Raw genomic sequence first — 12,769 nt, 5'->3', positions numbered from 1 at the left:
TATAGTGTGTGTTTTGTTACATCCTGAACTATTAAATTAATATTGTATTGCTTAGGCAACAGTGAATATGTGGCCATGCCAGTAAAACTAATTTCAATTTGTAGTAATGGTCTGGGGAAAATGACAAAGATATCAATCACATCCATTTAGCAAATAGATCACTAGAAACTCGCAACATGACCCTCTAAATAGTGTTACATAAACAAACCTCTAACTTTTGTTTTGAAACTCACAAGCGGAAGCGGGTTATTAACGCGCGTGTAACTTGACGCTGGTCCACTACCTGTCAAACAGTTCTCGGTGTTTTAGCGAAATGCCGGTCGGCTCCAGCCTCATAGGGACAAAGACTCCCGGTCCTCTCCGAGCCCTTAACCGGGACCTATATTTAACCGTGACCCTGCCGTAAAGGACCGAACACCGGCACTCATGACGTCCTGCTCTCAGTCTCAGGGGATTTACTCTTCTCTGCGGCGCCCTGAATTGTAACGGAATGGGAGCTGAATGAATTCAAAGTCGGACGTGGATCCAGGCTGATGGACGCGGGACAACAGGACGGATAGAAGCCTGCAGTAGCCTGATATAGGCTGATCGCCGGCATGACCTACATACCACACAGCTTAAAGCAGCGTCTTCGGGGCATCTCTGCTCTGTGATACATTACTGACGTCCTGTTCAACCTTGTACTACAGCAATAAGTGACCTTCAGTTTCAATTTGCTGCTGCAGAACAACAAGACATGTGAATGTTTATATGACTGAAGGAAGCGTCATCCATGCAGAGCACGACCGATGCAAAATAAGGGACAACATAAAGAGCTTGAAGAGCATTGCATTCTGGATGTTCTGCTGAGTGAGAGGTCAAGAGGAATCCAAATGAAAAAAATAATCAAGCAGGTGGCTCGAGGATTCTGAATACTACACTGCTGGGAGAGGGATCTCTCCTCATCATCTTTTGTCTAGTGAAAGGATTTTTTTTAATTCTTTTTTGTTTTCTTTGAAGGATTTTTTCCATATCTGCTGTGAGGGTCCAAGGACAGAGGGATGTCATATGCTGTAAAGCACTTTGAGGCAAACTGTGATCCGTGATATTGGGCTTTATAAATAAAATTGACTTGACTGACCATTTTCCCTTGGAGTATATAGCGGCTACGCTCTTTGAATTAGCCTACAGCTCAGAGGCCCACAGTGGAGCTGGGATCAAAGGTCCAAAAAAGAGCACGGCTGGAAGGTCTTTGCATGCCAGAGCAGCCTGCAGATGCCTTATCTACTCATAAGCACGAGATTGTATGGTGATCACTAGTTGTGCTGTGATCAGCAACAAAGTCAACAGCCAAGCAATAAAAACTGAAGTGCTGTGCAGGAATTCAAGAAGTTATTTTTGGCTGTCAGCAACATCGCCATTATGCTTCTGAAATGTGGTCAACCATTACCTCTTCTAAAGCACACTGATGTGCCACCTAGGGTCATAGAAAACTTTATCCTGACTGGTTACCGCTTCCCAAATTACAGCCTGAAGGATTGCTTACTATCAGCATTCAGGCCCACCAATGAAACCGGCAACTTCTGGACACACTTCCTCCCAGTTTTCATATTTTCTTACTATTTTGTGGAAGTGTTTGGTTGGGAAGGTGCGCCACATGGTGATGCCCCGTTCTTCTATCCATTGTGGAACTACTATATTGGGGTGTTCTGTCTGTTAATGGCTAGCAGCATGGCTCACCTGCTCAACTCAATGTCCCTGGTGGTAAGAGAAGTTTGCTTCTTTGTAGATTACGGCACTATCAGCTCATACACTGTTGGCTCATCTTTAGCGTACTACTACTACATCCACCCCCGGGCAGGGATAGTGGAGACAGGAGGCCATAATAGCTCCCACATGGACTTGAAAGATGAACCTGAAGGATCTCTTACATCGGCCCATGCAATTCCAGATTTCAGTGTGTTCTTTGAGACCTTCTACATCCCCAGCGCATGTGTTGTCGCAATCATCTGTGTCTTATCTTGCTGCAATACTCGCCAAAGGTGGAGGAAGCATCGATATGTCATCCGAACCCTTGTTTTCCTCCTTCCGTTCCTCGTCTCTTCCACGCCGGTGTTCTACCGCCTGCTGACCAGATCGCCTTATTCCACCTCCTCCTCGTCATTTGCAGCTTCCACCTCCACGGCCACCTTCTTCTATCGCCACTGCATGTGGCTGCTAGTGTCAGCCGTCTTCAACATCAGCAAGTTCCCTGAGCGGCTAGCCCCAGGCCGCTTTGACATCTGGGGGCACAGCCACCAGTGGTTCCACTGTTGCACCTTTTTGTCCATCCTGGATGAACTCCACATGATCAAGACCGAGGTCAGGGCAATCCTACTCAGCCCGACTCTGCTGCTGCCCCCTGCCTCCATCTCCCATCTTCCTGGACCTACTATCGCTTCTACCTACGGGGTCATGTTCCTCCTCCAGACCACCATCATCTCCATCATCGTGTGGTTCTCCTGGTGCGCTAACTGCATATATGGCCCCCAGAGAGACCAGCTGGCAAAGCAACAACACAAGAAACACCTGAAATGCCACTGACCACAAAGAAATCTTGTTTTTATCATCCTAACTGTGAAGGAAGATTTGCACATGCATTAAGAGCCATGCCACAAAGAAGAGCGCACAACTATAACAATATTTTCCTGCTGATTTCATGTCCCTCATGTGTTCCAACCCCTTCGAGAGCATTTTTCAAGCTTTCATAAGCGGAAATTGGGGACAACAGGAGATGAAAGGATTATATTCTGAGCTCACCACAGGGTGGCTGTCTGGTTGAGTGGATATTGAAAGACCTTGCCAGTACTTTCCCCTGAGCTGCTCCAGCATGTTCCAACAGGATGTCTGAGCAGTGGCGATAATAACTACCTCTAGGGACTGCACACTTGAGGACACAGGAAAGGTGTTGGTACCCAGGAGAGCATGTTCCGTAAAACATTTGGCTGATGTGGTTCAAACGTCAGTGTGACCACTGGTTGATGTGCAGTCTGCTGTGAAGTAGTTCCTCCTGTTGCACTTCCTATTTCTCAGAACCAAAACATCATCTTTTGAAAATTCTCTGCTACGGTCGCAGCTGTCACTATTGTTTGCCTGAATCTTTTTCTGGCCTTTGTTAACCACACCTCTTCTTCTTCTGACTTGCTCGAACGCTCACTCGCAGTCTCATTTCCTCTGTCTTCAAGTGACCCTTGCAGCAGGAAGTGCATTGGCCTTGTCAAAGCAGCAGAAGAAGCTGAGGGTTCATATCAGTCATACAGCAAAGCACTTTCTGGAAGCAAACTCACCCTGCAATGCTCGCTTTGAAGCATATAATAACGTCCTGCTGACATGTTCTGTTGGATACTTGGGTTACATTGATGTGAAATGTATCCCCGGTGTAGTGAATGAATCTGCTGTATGAATGGTTTTTATGACACTGTAACACACAGATTATGTTCATGCTGCTTAAAGTACTTAAACTCAGATTAAATTTCATGTTAATCGGACTTTTTCTAACCAGTAGAAAAAGCGCACTGGACCTGCTACATGTACTGTACATACTTTACTTTTTACTGAAAGAGCACGTCTGTCATTCAAAAAAATATTCAAGCAGCAGCCTAAATTTAACCCTTGAAAACCTGAGAAAATTGCCTTGTTTTCTTTCAAAAACATGAGGAAGGAGGCAATCAGCATCTAAAGAAAATATGACCCAAAAATTTGCAAAAAAAATCGTAAAAAATAATATATAATATAAAATAACCTTAAAATCAGTAACAAAAACAAAAAAAAAGGAAAAAAAGAAGGCAAATGGCTTAGAAAAAGTGCTTTATGTAACATAATTTTAGATATGTAATTATGGTAATTATAAATATAGTTTTTCACTAGCTTTCTTTAAAATTATTTTCTATTTCATTTTAAAAAAAATTTGTCGAACATCTCTTACCAAATTATTCATTGCCTCATTCCCCATGTTTTAGACAGAAATATGAAGGGCGTCTGTGAGCAGCACAAGAAAATGATATTGCTCCAGCTTTTAAAGGGTTAAAGCATGCATTGTGAACATAGATGGAATGAGGACGAAGAAAACCAGAGGGTGCTTTAAATATGTCATGTGATGTACAGCCACCTCACTGAAACAAAGCCATACTTTAGAAGACTGAGATGAAATATTGGTAATATTGTACTGTTGTACCACATCATCAGGAACTTCCTGGATGGATTTGCACTTGACAGATAGATCAGGTTAATATTTCACCTAGCAGTTTGTACCTGTCATGTATTATCATTTCATTTAAGTCACGGAGCTAAGCATCTGTTTGTCTACAACAAATATGCACACACACTTGTTTAAAGAACCCAGAGGGGCTTTTAACAGCACATACGGCTATCCTGAAGGTACTTCTGTAATATTCAGTGATTCTGGTACAGTGTCCCTGAAGTGCCAGTAAATAAGTCTATTTAATGTTGGGCACACATTATAAAGACTATGTAATATTTCCTAATTTGTACAATGTCAACCAAATTTAAAAACTATTATTATTTAGTATTTCCCATAGAGTTAGAATGTATGTGTGGTGGTAGCTGACAATGAGGGGTTGGGGTGTGACGACAACAACAAACTTTTTTTTTGCATTTTAAATACATGTTTGTATCATTCTGTGTCCCCTTACAAACTTCAAATGTTTTTGCGGTCCGTTAACGCAGGGTGTGCAGAGCTCTCCATGAGTGCTTTTCTTCCTCAGCAGCAGTTTGTGACTTGTGGGGTGGATGATTGATCTGTCAGTCCCTTCACAGCTGATCTGATTAGACAGACGGATGACAGGAGCACCTGCTGTAAGGGAATGCCGATGCTTAGACCACGCAGAATGAACAGTTACGTTTCTTTTTTCAATGCACCCAACGTTTTGATGCTTCATCTGTACCCAGAGCACACTCTGTGCTTCAACAGTGGGTTGCAATGAATACAGAACAGTATATATTCTTCAACAGAGCTCCTAATGAGCGTTCCAGCTCCAAAGCAGGAAGAGTATGTATTTGACTGTAGGGTCATATCATGATAACCTATGTAGAAGTCTGCCATCCTGTCTTTCTTAATTTGTTTCCATAGAGTCCTGCTCCCTGACGCGCCAGTAGCTACACCGTCTGACACATACTGATGTCAATGATAAGCCTTATGATTTGTTTTTAAGTCTGACAAAACCCTTGTTCTGCTGTCTGACAGTTTTCACCATTTTTGTTTCTGCTGGGTCACATTTAGTTGATTCAGTCTGTCTTAGACAAAAATCTGTTCGGAGGGTTCAAGAGCCCACCGGCTGAAGTGTCCATGAACATGACACTTGGTGCTGCTGTATACCCGATTAGGGAAAATAGCATTTCAATAGAGAATTTAAAAAATATATTTCTTTTTTGTTTGCACACTGAAAATGGACCAGGCCTATCAGCACTTGGACAAAAATTAATGTGTGTTTTCTCTGTGTATTTTCATGTTCTTGTGTCATGTCCTCAATGACCGTGTCCTGTCTTACTCGCATGTCACATTTCCATGTTGATAACTCTTGTTGTTCACCGTCTAATTTCAGAAATGTTGTAAAAAATGAGTAGTCAAAAGCTGAGTTGTTAATTATGTACAACACTGGAATGAGTACATAAGGACCATATGGAATGGTTGTGATAATCATGCTGTAAAGCTTCTTTAAAGCTCCTCAACACGTTCCTTTAAGGGTCGACACTGCAGTACTGTATTATTTAAGCACATTTCAGGTTATGCTTTCTAATGAACAGCTAGAGATTCATCAGGTAAAGATGCATCTGATGTTGAAGCGATGTCTCTACCTCAATAGAGCATGTGTGTCACTCTTGTCACTGAGAAGAACATCGTAGAAACAGTGTTGTGTGCTGAAACATGTTGTTCACTCACCTTTCTTAACTGTGGGTGCTGCACATGAATCTGTTCATTTTAAAGTTCAGTATGCGAATGTTAGACTCACACACTGCTGTATCTTACCCAGTCAAGTACTCAGGCATATCTGAGGAACGACACTAATACATAATCTACACATGCATTTAAAGGGTCTGTACGTGACATTCAGAGCATTAACCCTTTAAAACCTGAGAAAATTGGCTTTATTACCTTTAAAAACATGGGAGGAAGGCAATGAGCAAGGAAAAGAAATGAACCAAAAACAAGCAAGAAATTTACAAAAAAAAAAAAAATTTTAAAAAGTGCATGAAAATTACCTAAAACTTCAAAGGAAATGACCTCAAAAGTGCTCAAAATGATAATTCTGTAATATAATTTTAAATATGTAATTATGATAAAAAGCTAAAAAATATAGTTTCTCTGTAGTTTTTTTCTTTTTTTCCCTAGACTATCTTCTTTGACTCTTTAAAAAAATTCTGAATCTACTAATTTCTTGCAATTTGTGGAACACATCTTATCAACTTGCAAATTTGTATTTGTGCCATGTCTTTAAAAGAAATCACACCGATGTGCTCAGAGTTCAAGGGTTTAAATAAGGGGGAAAGGCGTCTGAAAGCAGCACAAGAATATTGATGCCACTCCAAGTTCCATTAATACAGCAGCAAACAGCTATCTGCTTTGTAAAGATATGGTGGAGTCATGAGCAGAGAATGAAGTAACGCTCTGTGTGTGTGTTTCAATTTGAGCTTCTCTGTGGTTTGTTTTGGCCAGCCATTCTGGCCCCACATGCATATTAGACATGTGTGTATCACAGGGGCTAGCTTATTGCTGCTGCTTTGCACTGCACGCATACAGCTTATAGCAGGACGGCAGTGTCGCAGAAACTTGACGCTCACCCTCTTGTTCCACACCACTTCAACACTTTCAGCAATGTCAGCACTGTTGATGTTGTTTAGCGCTGTTTGTGGAGTTAGCACTGTTAGCTGCTAGCTGCCAGCTCAGCCACCTCCAACTTTAGAACTGTGTGTGGACAACTCATATGCTCTGAATTTCATATACTCCCTTTAAATGATGAAATACTAAAAGGTGGATATTAAATTTAGAATATGCGTGTTAATGCTGAATAAGGGACAGCTCACCTCCATTTATGTTCACTGATGTATTTAATAGCACCAATATGGATGATATGAGTTTTACCTAATAAATTATATAAAAAATCATTGTCAGTGTTGCAGTTGATTTCTTGTACTGTGTAGAGAAATATCACAAGCTAACTTTGGATCTAGTCTTTGCTTAGTTTTTGTTCAGCCATACCAACTACCCTGAATTCTATTTGTTCCAGAGTGAACATATCTGGATTGCTATAAAGTTTGGTTCAGCCATTCATGATCCCCAGAGGACGAACTGATAAATCTTACATGAGTTTGATCGAGTGCTTCAAGTCAAAATTTTGACTTGTACAAACAGCTGTCTCGGTAAAACATTAGCATGGAAACATGAACTATGGTTGTCAAGGTATACGATAATATAATGATGTATACATGGTAACATGCAAAATGTTACACTTACAACACAACTAAACTATTGAGCTCCCAAAGTTAAATATATCTTAATTTTTTGTAATAATTTTGGGTGTTAAGCAGCTTGGGGCAATCTATGTTTCGCAACAAACACATGGTGGATATTTGTACTAATTTTAGATGAACAAAAAAAATTATATTCCTGTCAGAGTGGACAAAACTGTAAAAATACCATTTTATTTTGGGAAACTTTTTTTTTCACTCATTCAGTCAACTGAAAAAAAATACCAAAACTAGACCTGGTGCTCACTAACCCTTAAGCTGCAGACACACTATCTGGCAACCCAATCTATAGCTGCAGGCTGCACATGCTAGATGGATAAATAATCTGTTGTTCAAAAAATAGTTGCAGAACTAACTAAACCCCTGAAAGAAGTCTAGCCCCAAATCCTATTTTGTTGTTTTTACATGACTACATGTTTTAAATTAAAGAATTAACACCCCCATGTTTCCAGTTTTGATGCTAAGCTAGGCTTACCACATCTCAAGCCCTGATGAACATGAGACTGATAATGATCTCATTGATAAAAAAAAATCCTGTGAGGTTACTGCTCTAAATGTTAATGTTCAGCGTGATGACGTGAGTCTCAGATGTTTTAGAATGGCCAGTGTTTTGTTTGTGTGTGCTGAGCAGCAGCCTCTCAGAGCTGCTGAACCTGTACACTACACTCAGACTTTAAGGGTTCAGTGAACTAAAGTCTGTGCTTTGAATAATTCAAATGTTTTCAAATGAGTTGTGTCCATTTGCAAGTCTGCACCCCCCTCAGCTGAGCATGTGTGTGTGTGTGTGTGTGTGTGTGTGTACATGCTGTACGTGTGGTGGCGGGGTCATGCGTGTGGTCAACACGTGCAGCTAGCTTTTTGTGTCAGATTGCACTCCTCCCCCATGGCGACTCTCTCTGTCTCTGTCTGTTTTTTTTCACTGTGACGTCCTGAGCCACAAACAAACGGCTGGAGAAACTCGAGTCACAGAGAGAGGAGCCTCCTGCAGGAGAGCTGTTGCTCAATCAATGACCAACATGTCTCACAGAAACAAAGTCAAGCAAAATCTGGCTGTAATCCAGTAACAAGAATAAATGTAACTGAGTCCAGAATGGCAAGTGATAAAGAATACATGAGGGGGGCAGGAGGAGGAGGACGAGCAAGAGGTGGACGAGGAGGAGGAGGAGGAGGAGGAGGAGGAGGGTCTCATATTTCCATCTTTTCACAATGATCGCCTGCCAGTTTATTGTTCCCCACTCAGTGCTATCACTTTCTCTTTTTATCATGCAGCTGGTTAAGGTGCAATACACAGTCCCAGCTAGCAGGGCACATTCCCACAACATTGGCTAACGTTACCTACAAGTTGCAATAATGTTTTAAAGAAAACAATTTAACCTAATGTTCAAATAACGTTTTAAGGTTAATGTAATGTTAATTTTGCTAATAATGTTTCTTTAAGGTTAAATGCTGACTAAGATGTAACATTTTATCTGCAACATTCTGAGGATGTTTTGAGAGGTGACAGATCATAGAATGTTCTTATTTTATTAAACATTCCCGCAATGTTATATTAGAACAAAGGAAGAACATTCAAAGCAACATTCAGAATATGCTACTGAGGCCTGAGATTACAGACCATATTTTAATAAAAAAATGTAATGTGATGTAATATGTTAATACAAAAACAACAACATTTTTTGATGTTTATAGATATATTACCCTAATTTAAAGAAGAATGTTCTTGGAACTAAAAGAGAACTTGTACCATCGTACCTTTCTAGCTTGGTATCTTTCACCGATGTTTTTCAGAATACCTCTCAGAACTTCATCTAGTAAGCATACATTCTGTGCATTATGAACAGCCGATACATTCTGAGCATATTCAGATCTCTTCAGATGCTGATGGGACACTTAATATTGTAACACCATACCAATAAAACTTCTATTCAGTCAGGACATGCATGAAAAGTTAACTTATACATCTACATCATTTTGTGCCAGAACTGTAATTGTTTTGCTAAAAAGTATCGGATCGCCCCCCCGTCGCAGATTTGGGCCCCCAAGTGTTGACTCCATGGCTACGGCCCTGGTATAAAAGTACATCAGAGACAACACAGACAGCCACAAATTTCTCCTACTCCTGTTTAACAATTGAACTATAAATAGTGATGAGAAAGACTTAGAAATCTTCTTTCTTTTCCAAACTTTTGACAGTTCTTAAAGAGTTTAATCAGGATCAGTGACAGCAGAGTACAAACAACCAGTGGCATATTTTTGGAATTTCAGAGCTTTGAGGACTATTTTAGGCCTCATATTCTCTATTGTACTACAAAAAAGAAATGTAAGCATTCCAGTAGCGGTAATAGTGTTTCAAGTTTAGTGCAGATGACAACATAACACAGTCACAATGGTCCCATCTACAAATAAATACAACAAAAATAGAAACTAAAATCTAAAAACTCTTGAATTGAATGACAAGAAAACTACAAAAAAATAAAATCACAGTTTATTGTGTTTTCAGTAATCTGTGGCTTAATGTATTCACACAGTGGAATTAACATGGAACATTTTTGTCAGTCTTCAAAATGATCATAGGAGAAAAGACACAAGAGCTTTAAAATCAAGAAGATCACATTATGAAGTTATTAAGGCAGTCAATAACATCAACAAGAGCACATTTCACATTCTTTTACATTAAGATGAAAATATTTGTGAATAAAAGAGACAACCTGAAGAGGGGACAGTTTGTGATGGAACCATTACAGTGATACAGCGACTTCATCTGCAGGAGTAACCATGATACTAATACTCTACTCTCAGTCAAGTCACTCTAAATGTCTTTATGATTTATGGGTCTATCAGCACCAGCAATAATAATAAATTATTGCCAACATATTCTCTGTCTACTTCACACATGGTCCCTGCAGCAGCTTCTCCTGAGCTCTCAGTCACACCACAAACCTTCTTCATCACAGTTTGCCCTGTTGCCAAAATATTAACATTTCAACATCAACTTTTTCTGAGCTCTTCAAAGACTTCTCATCTGTATTGGGTTCAGAGCTAAATTGTTTATAAAGTTGATTCTTTTCAACAAAGTCAAGAATATACTGAAAAGGTCAGCTGTGTAAGATTTAGGGGGATATACTGACAGAAATGTAATATAATGTAATAAGTATGCTTTCTTCAGTGTATAATCACATGAAAATAGGAATCTTTGCGTTTTGGTTACCTGAGAGTGACATGTTTATAGTATCTACGAAGAGAGCGGGTTCTCGTCTATGGAGACAGTAATGCTCTACAGTAGGCTAAAATGGACAAACCAAACGCTGGCTCTCGATAGGGACATTTGCATTTTTGTGTTTGCCACCATAGAATGTGACAAGAGCATCTGAAAATCATAATTTTTTAAAAAGCAGAAACTGCTTCACTGAAAGTTTAAATCAGGTGGTCAGTTTGTTTTGAAGAGGAGACCTCTGTGGATAATTCAGCTCCCAGTAAAAACCTCATGAACAATCACCACTGAAGGAATTCTAACCAGGAGCAGTTTCAGCTGCTTGCTATCTACAATCCTCACTTGACGGGTTTCCATTACAGATTTACTGCTGTGATGCCACTATATTCCTCTAAATCTTACACACTGAACCTTTAAATCACAAGGTACAAGGTAGATGTGTTAGTCATTAATGAGTCAAATAAAATTTTGTCCTGAGAGTTGAGGAGTCTCACAACCTGGGGAAAGAAGCTGCTCTGTAGTCTGGTGGTTTTAATCACCCGCTGTAGAGCCTTCCTGTCCTGGGCTGTGCCAAACCATGGCAGTTGGTGATGTTTCCAGTCAGTATGCTTTCTATTGCTCCTCTGAAGAAGTAAACCAGGGTCTTTCTCTGGAATTTAGCCTTCCCAAGTTTCTGTAGGAAGTAGAGCCTTTTCTGTGCTTTTATAACCTGGGTGGTGATGTGTGATGACCAAGATAGATTCTCAGTGATTGTAATTCCAAGGAACCTATAGCTGTTCACCTGCTCCACCTCAGCTCCACTGATGTAGACAGGGGTGTGTGTCTTTGCCTCCTTCTTTCTAAAATCAAAAATCAGCTCCTTGGTTTTACTGACGTTGAGCAGTAGGTTGTTCTCTGTGCAACACTCTGCAAGATTGTTGATTTCCTCCTGATATGAACTCTCGTCGCTGTTTGTAATATGGCTGATGATGGTGGTGTCGTCTGCATACTTCACAATAGAGTTCACCTGATGTCTGGGAGTGCAGTCATGGGTGTACAGTGTGAACAGGAGGGGGCTGAGCACACAGCCCTGGGGGGCTCCGGTGATGAGCACTAATGTAGAGGAGGTGTGACAGCCAATCCCAACTCAGTTGTGGTGACAACATAGTCCTTGTTTTTAAAGAAGACTTTTAGATAATTACACCATGGGTCTTCTTATCATTTCTAACCAGCGATAGGGAGTGTGAGGGCTTTATTGACACGGTTTGTCGTGGCCGCTTGGTCTCAGTCTCAGAGCAAATCTTTAAACAGCTACAGTTGGCTTCTATTTTTATCTCAGCAGAACAGAGCTCTGCATGGCTATGGATAAAGACAAATTTTACACAGATGTTTTCTAGCTTCTCCTCTCTGCATGGGCTGCATATCTTAGCCCATCACTGCCACCTGCTGATCAGTAGAAAACTGTCAAACCATTGGCTGGAATGTAAACTTTATGCTGTTACGTAACCACGCTGAGGCTATGGCGCCTGAAGTAATTGGCTATTTGTATTTTCTGATGTCGGCTCAGATTATAGAGTGAAGGCAACCAGAAGTAAACTGAAAAAAACTACTTCTCAATGACGCACATCTCCACTGCGCACCTTCTGCCCACTGATCCCTATTGTCAGTGAATGCAACTATGAAGAAATGGCATCCCAACAGAATGTTCCCTAATGAAGGTGAAGCCTTCCACCCTGCTGCCATGAAAAATGCAAGCAGTTAGTGTGAGGGACAATATCATTCATGGCTTGGGGCTGATGGTAGTACTCTCTGGAGTATCACTATGTAGTACTCGCTGACAGGGTTTTTCACTACTTTGTGCAGTCGTACCAGTTGGTACCATGTAGGTAGCCAGCTAGAGAGCAGCATCGACATGTTCTCATAACTGAACCAAAAAAAGAGCAAAACTACAGCAATAAGACCCACGCTGTAATAAACTGCAGTAATCCTTTGCCTTGGATTCTTTTTTTGTCACTGTTCTTTAATGGGAAACTGTTGTATGTTCGTACGACTATTAAATGACTTATATTCTCTCTA

The 12,769-nt window shown here is 40.6% G+C and overlaps 2 protein-coding genes across 2 annotated transcripts in view; both read left to right on the top strand.

Moving 5' to 3' along the window:
- Window positions 1-372, top strand: part of frem1a (Fras1 related extracellular matrix 1a) — a 23,042-nt gene extending 22,670 nt beyond the window's left edge. Inside the window, exon 20 of the mRNA XM_042512644.1 lies at window positions 310-372. Coding sequence (XP_042368578.1) covers window positions 310-372 — 63 coding nt within the window. The remainder of the gene's footprint in view (window positions 1-309) is intronic.
- A 671-nt stretch (window positions 373-1,043) lies between these two features.
- Window positions 1,044-3,723, top strand: paqr9 (progestin and adipoQ receptor family member 9). Its single transcript, XM_042512361.1, has one exon. It carries the CDS (start codon window positions 1,402-1,404, stop codon window positions 2,560-2,562), a length of 1,161 nt encoding a protein of 386 aa, XP_042368295.1. The 5' UTR covers window positions 1,044-1,401; the 3' UTR covers window positions 2,563-3,723.
- Window positions 3,724-12,769: the final 9,046 nt, after the last annotated feature.

This window comes from Plectropomus leopardus, chromosome 23 (assembly GCF_008729295.1).
Source record: "Plectropomus leopardus isolate mb chromosome 23, YSFRI_Pleo_2.0, whole genome shotgun sequence".
NCBI lineage: Eukaryota > Metazoa > Chordata > Actinopteri > Perciformes > Serranidae > Plectropomus > Plectropomus leopardus.
Note: the sequence above shows the minus strand (reverse complement) of the source record. Positions and strands in the feature narration are given on the sequence as shown.

Excerpts from the sequence above, each read along its gene's own strand:
- paqr9 (XM_042512361.1), top strand. The coding sequence starts at position 1,402 with ATGCTTCTGAAATGTGGTCAACCATTACCTCTTCTAAAGCACACTGAT.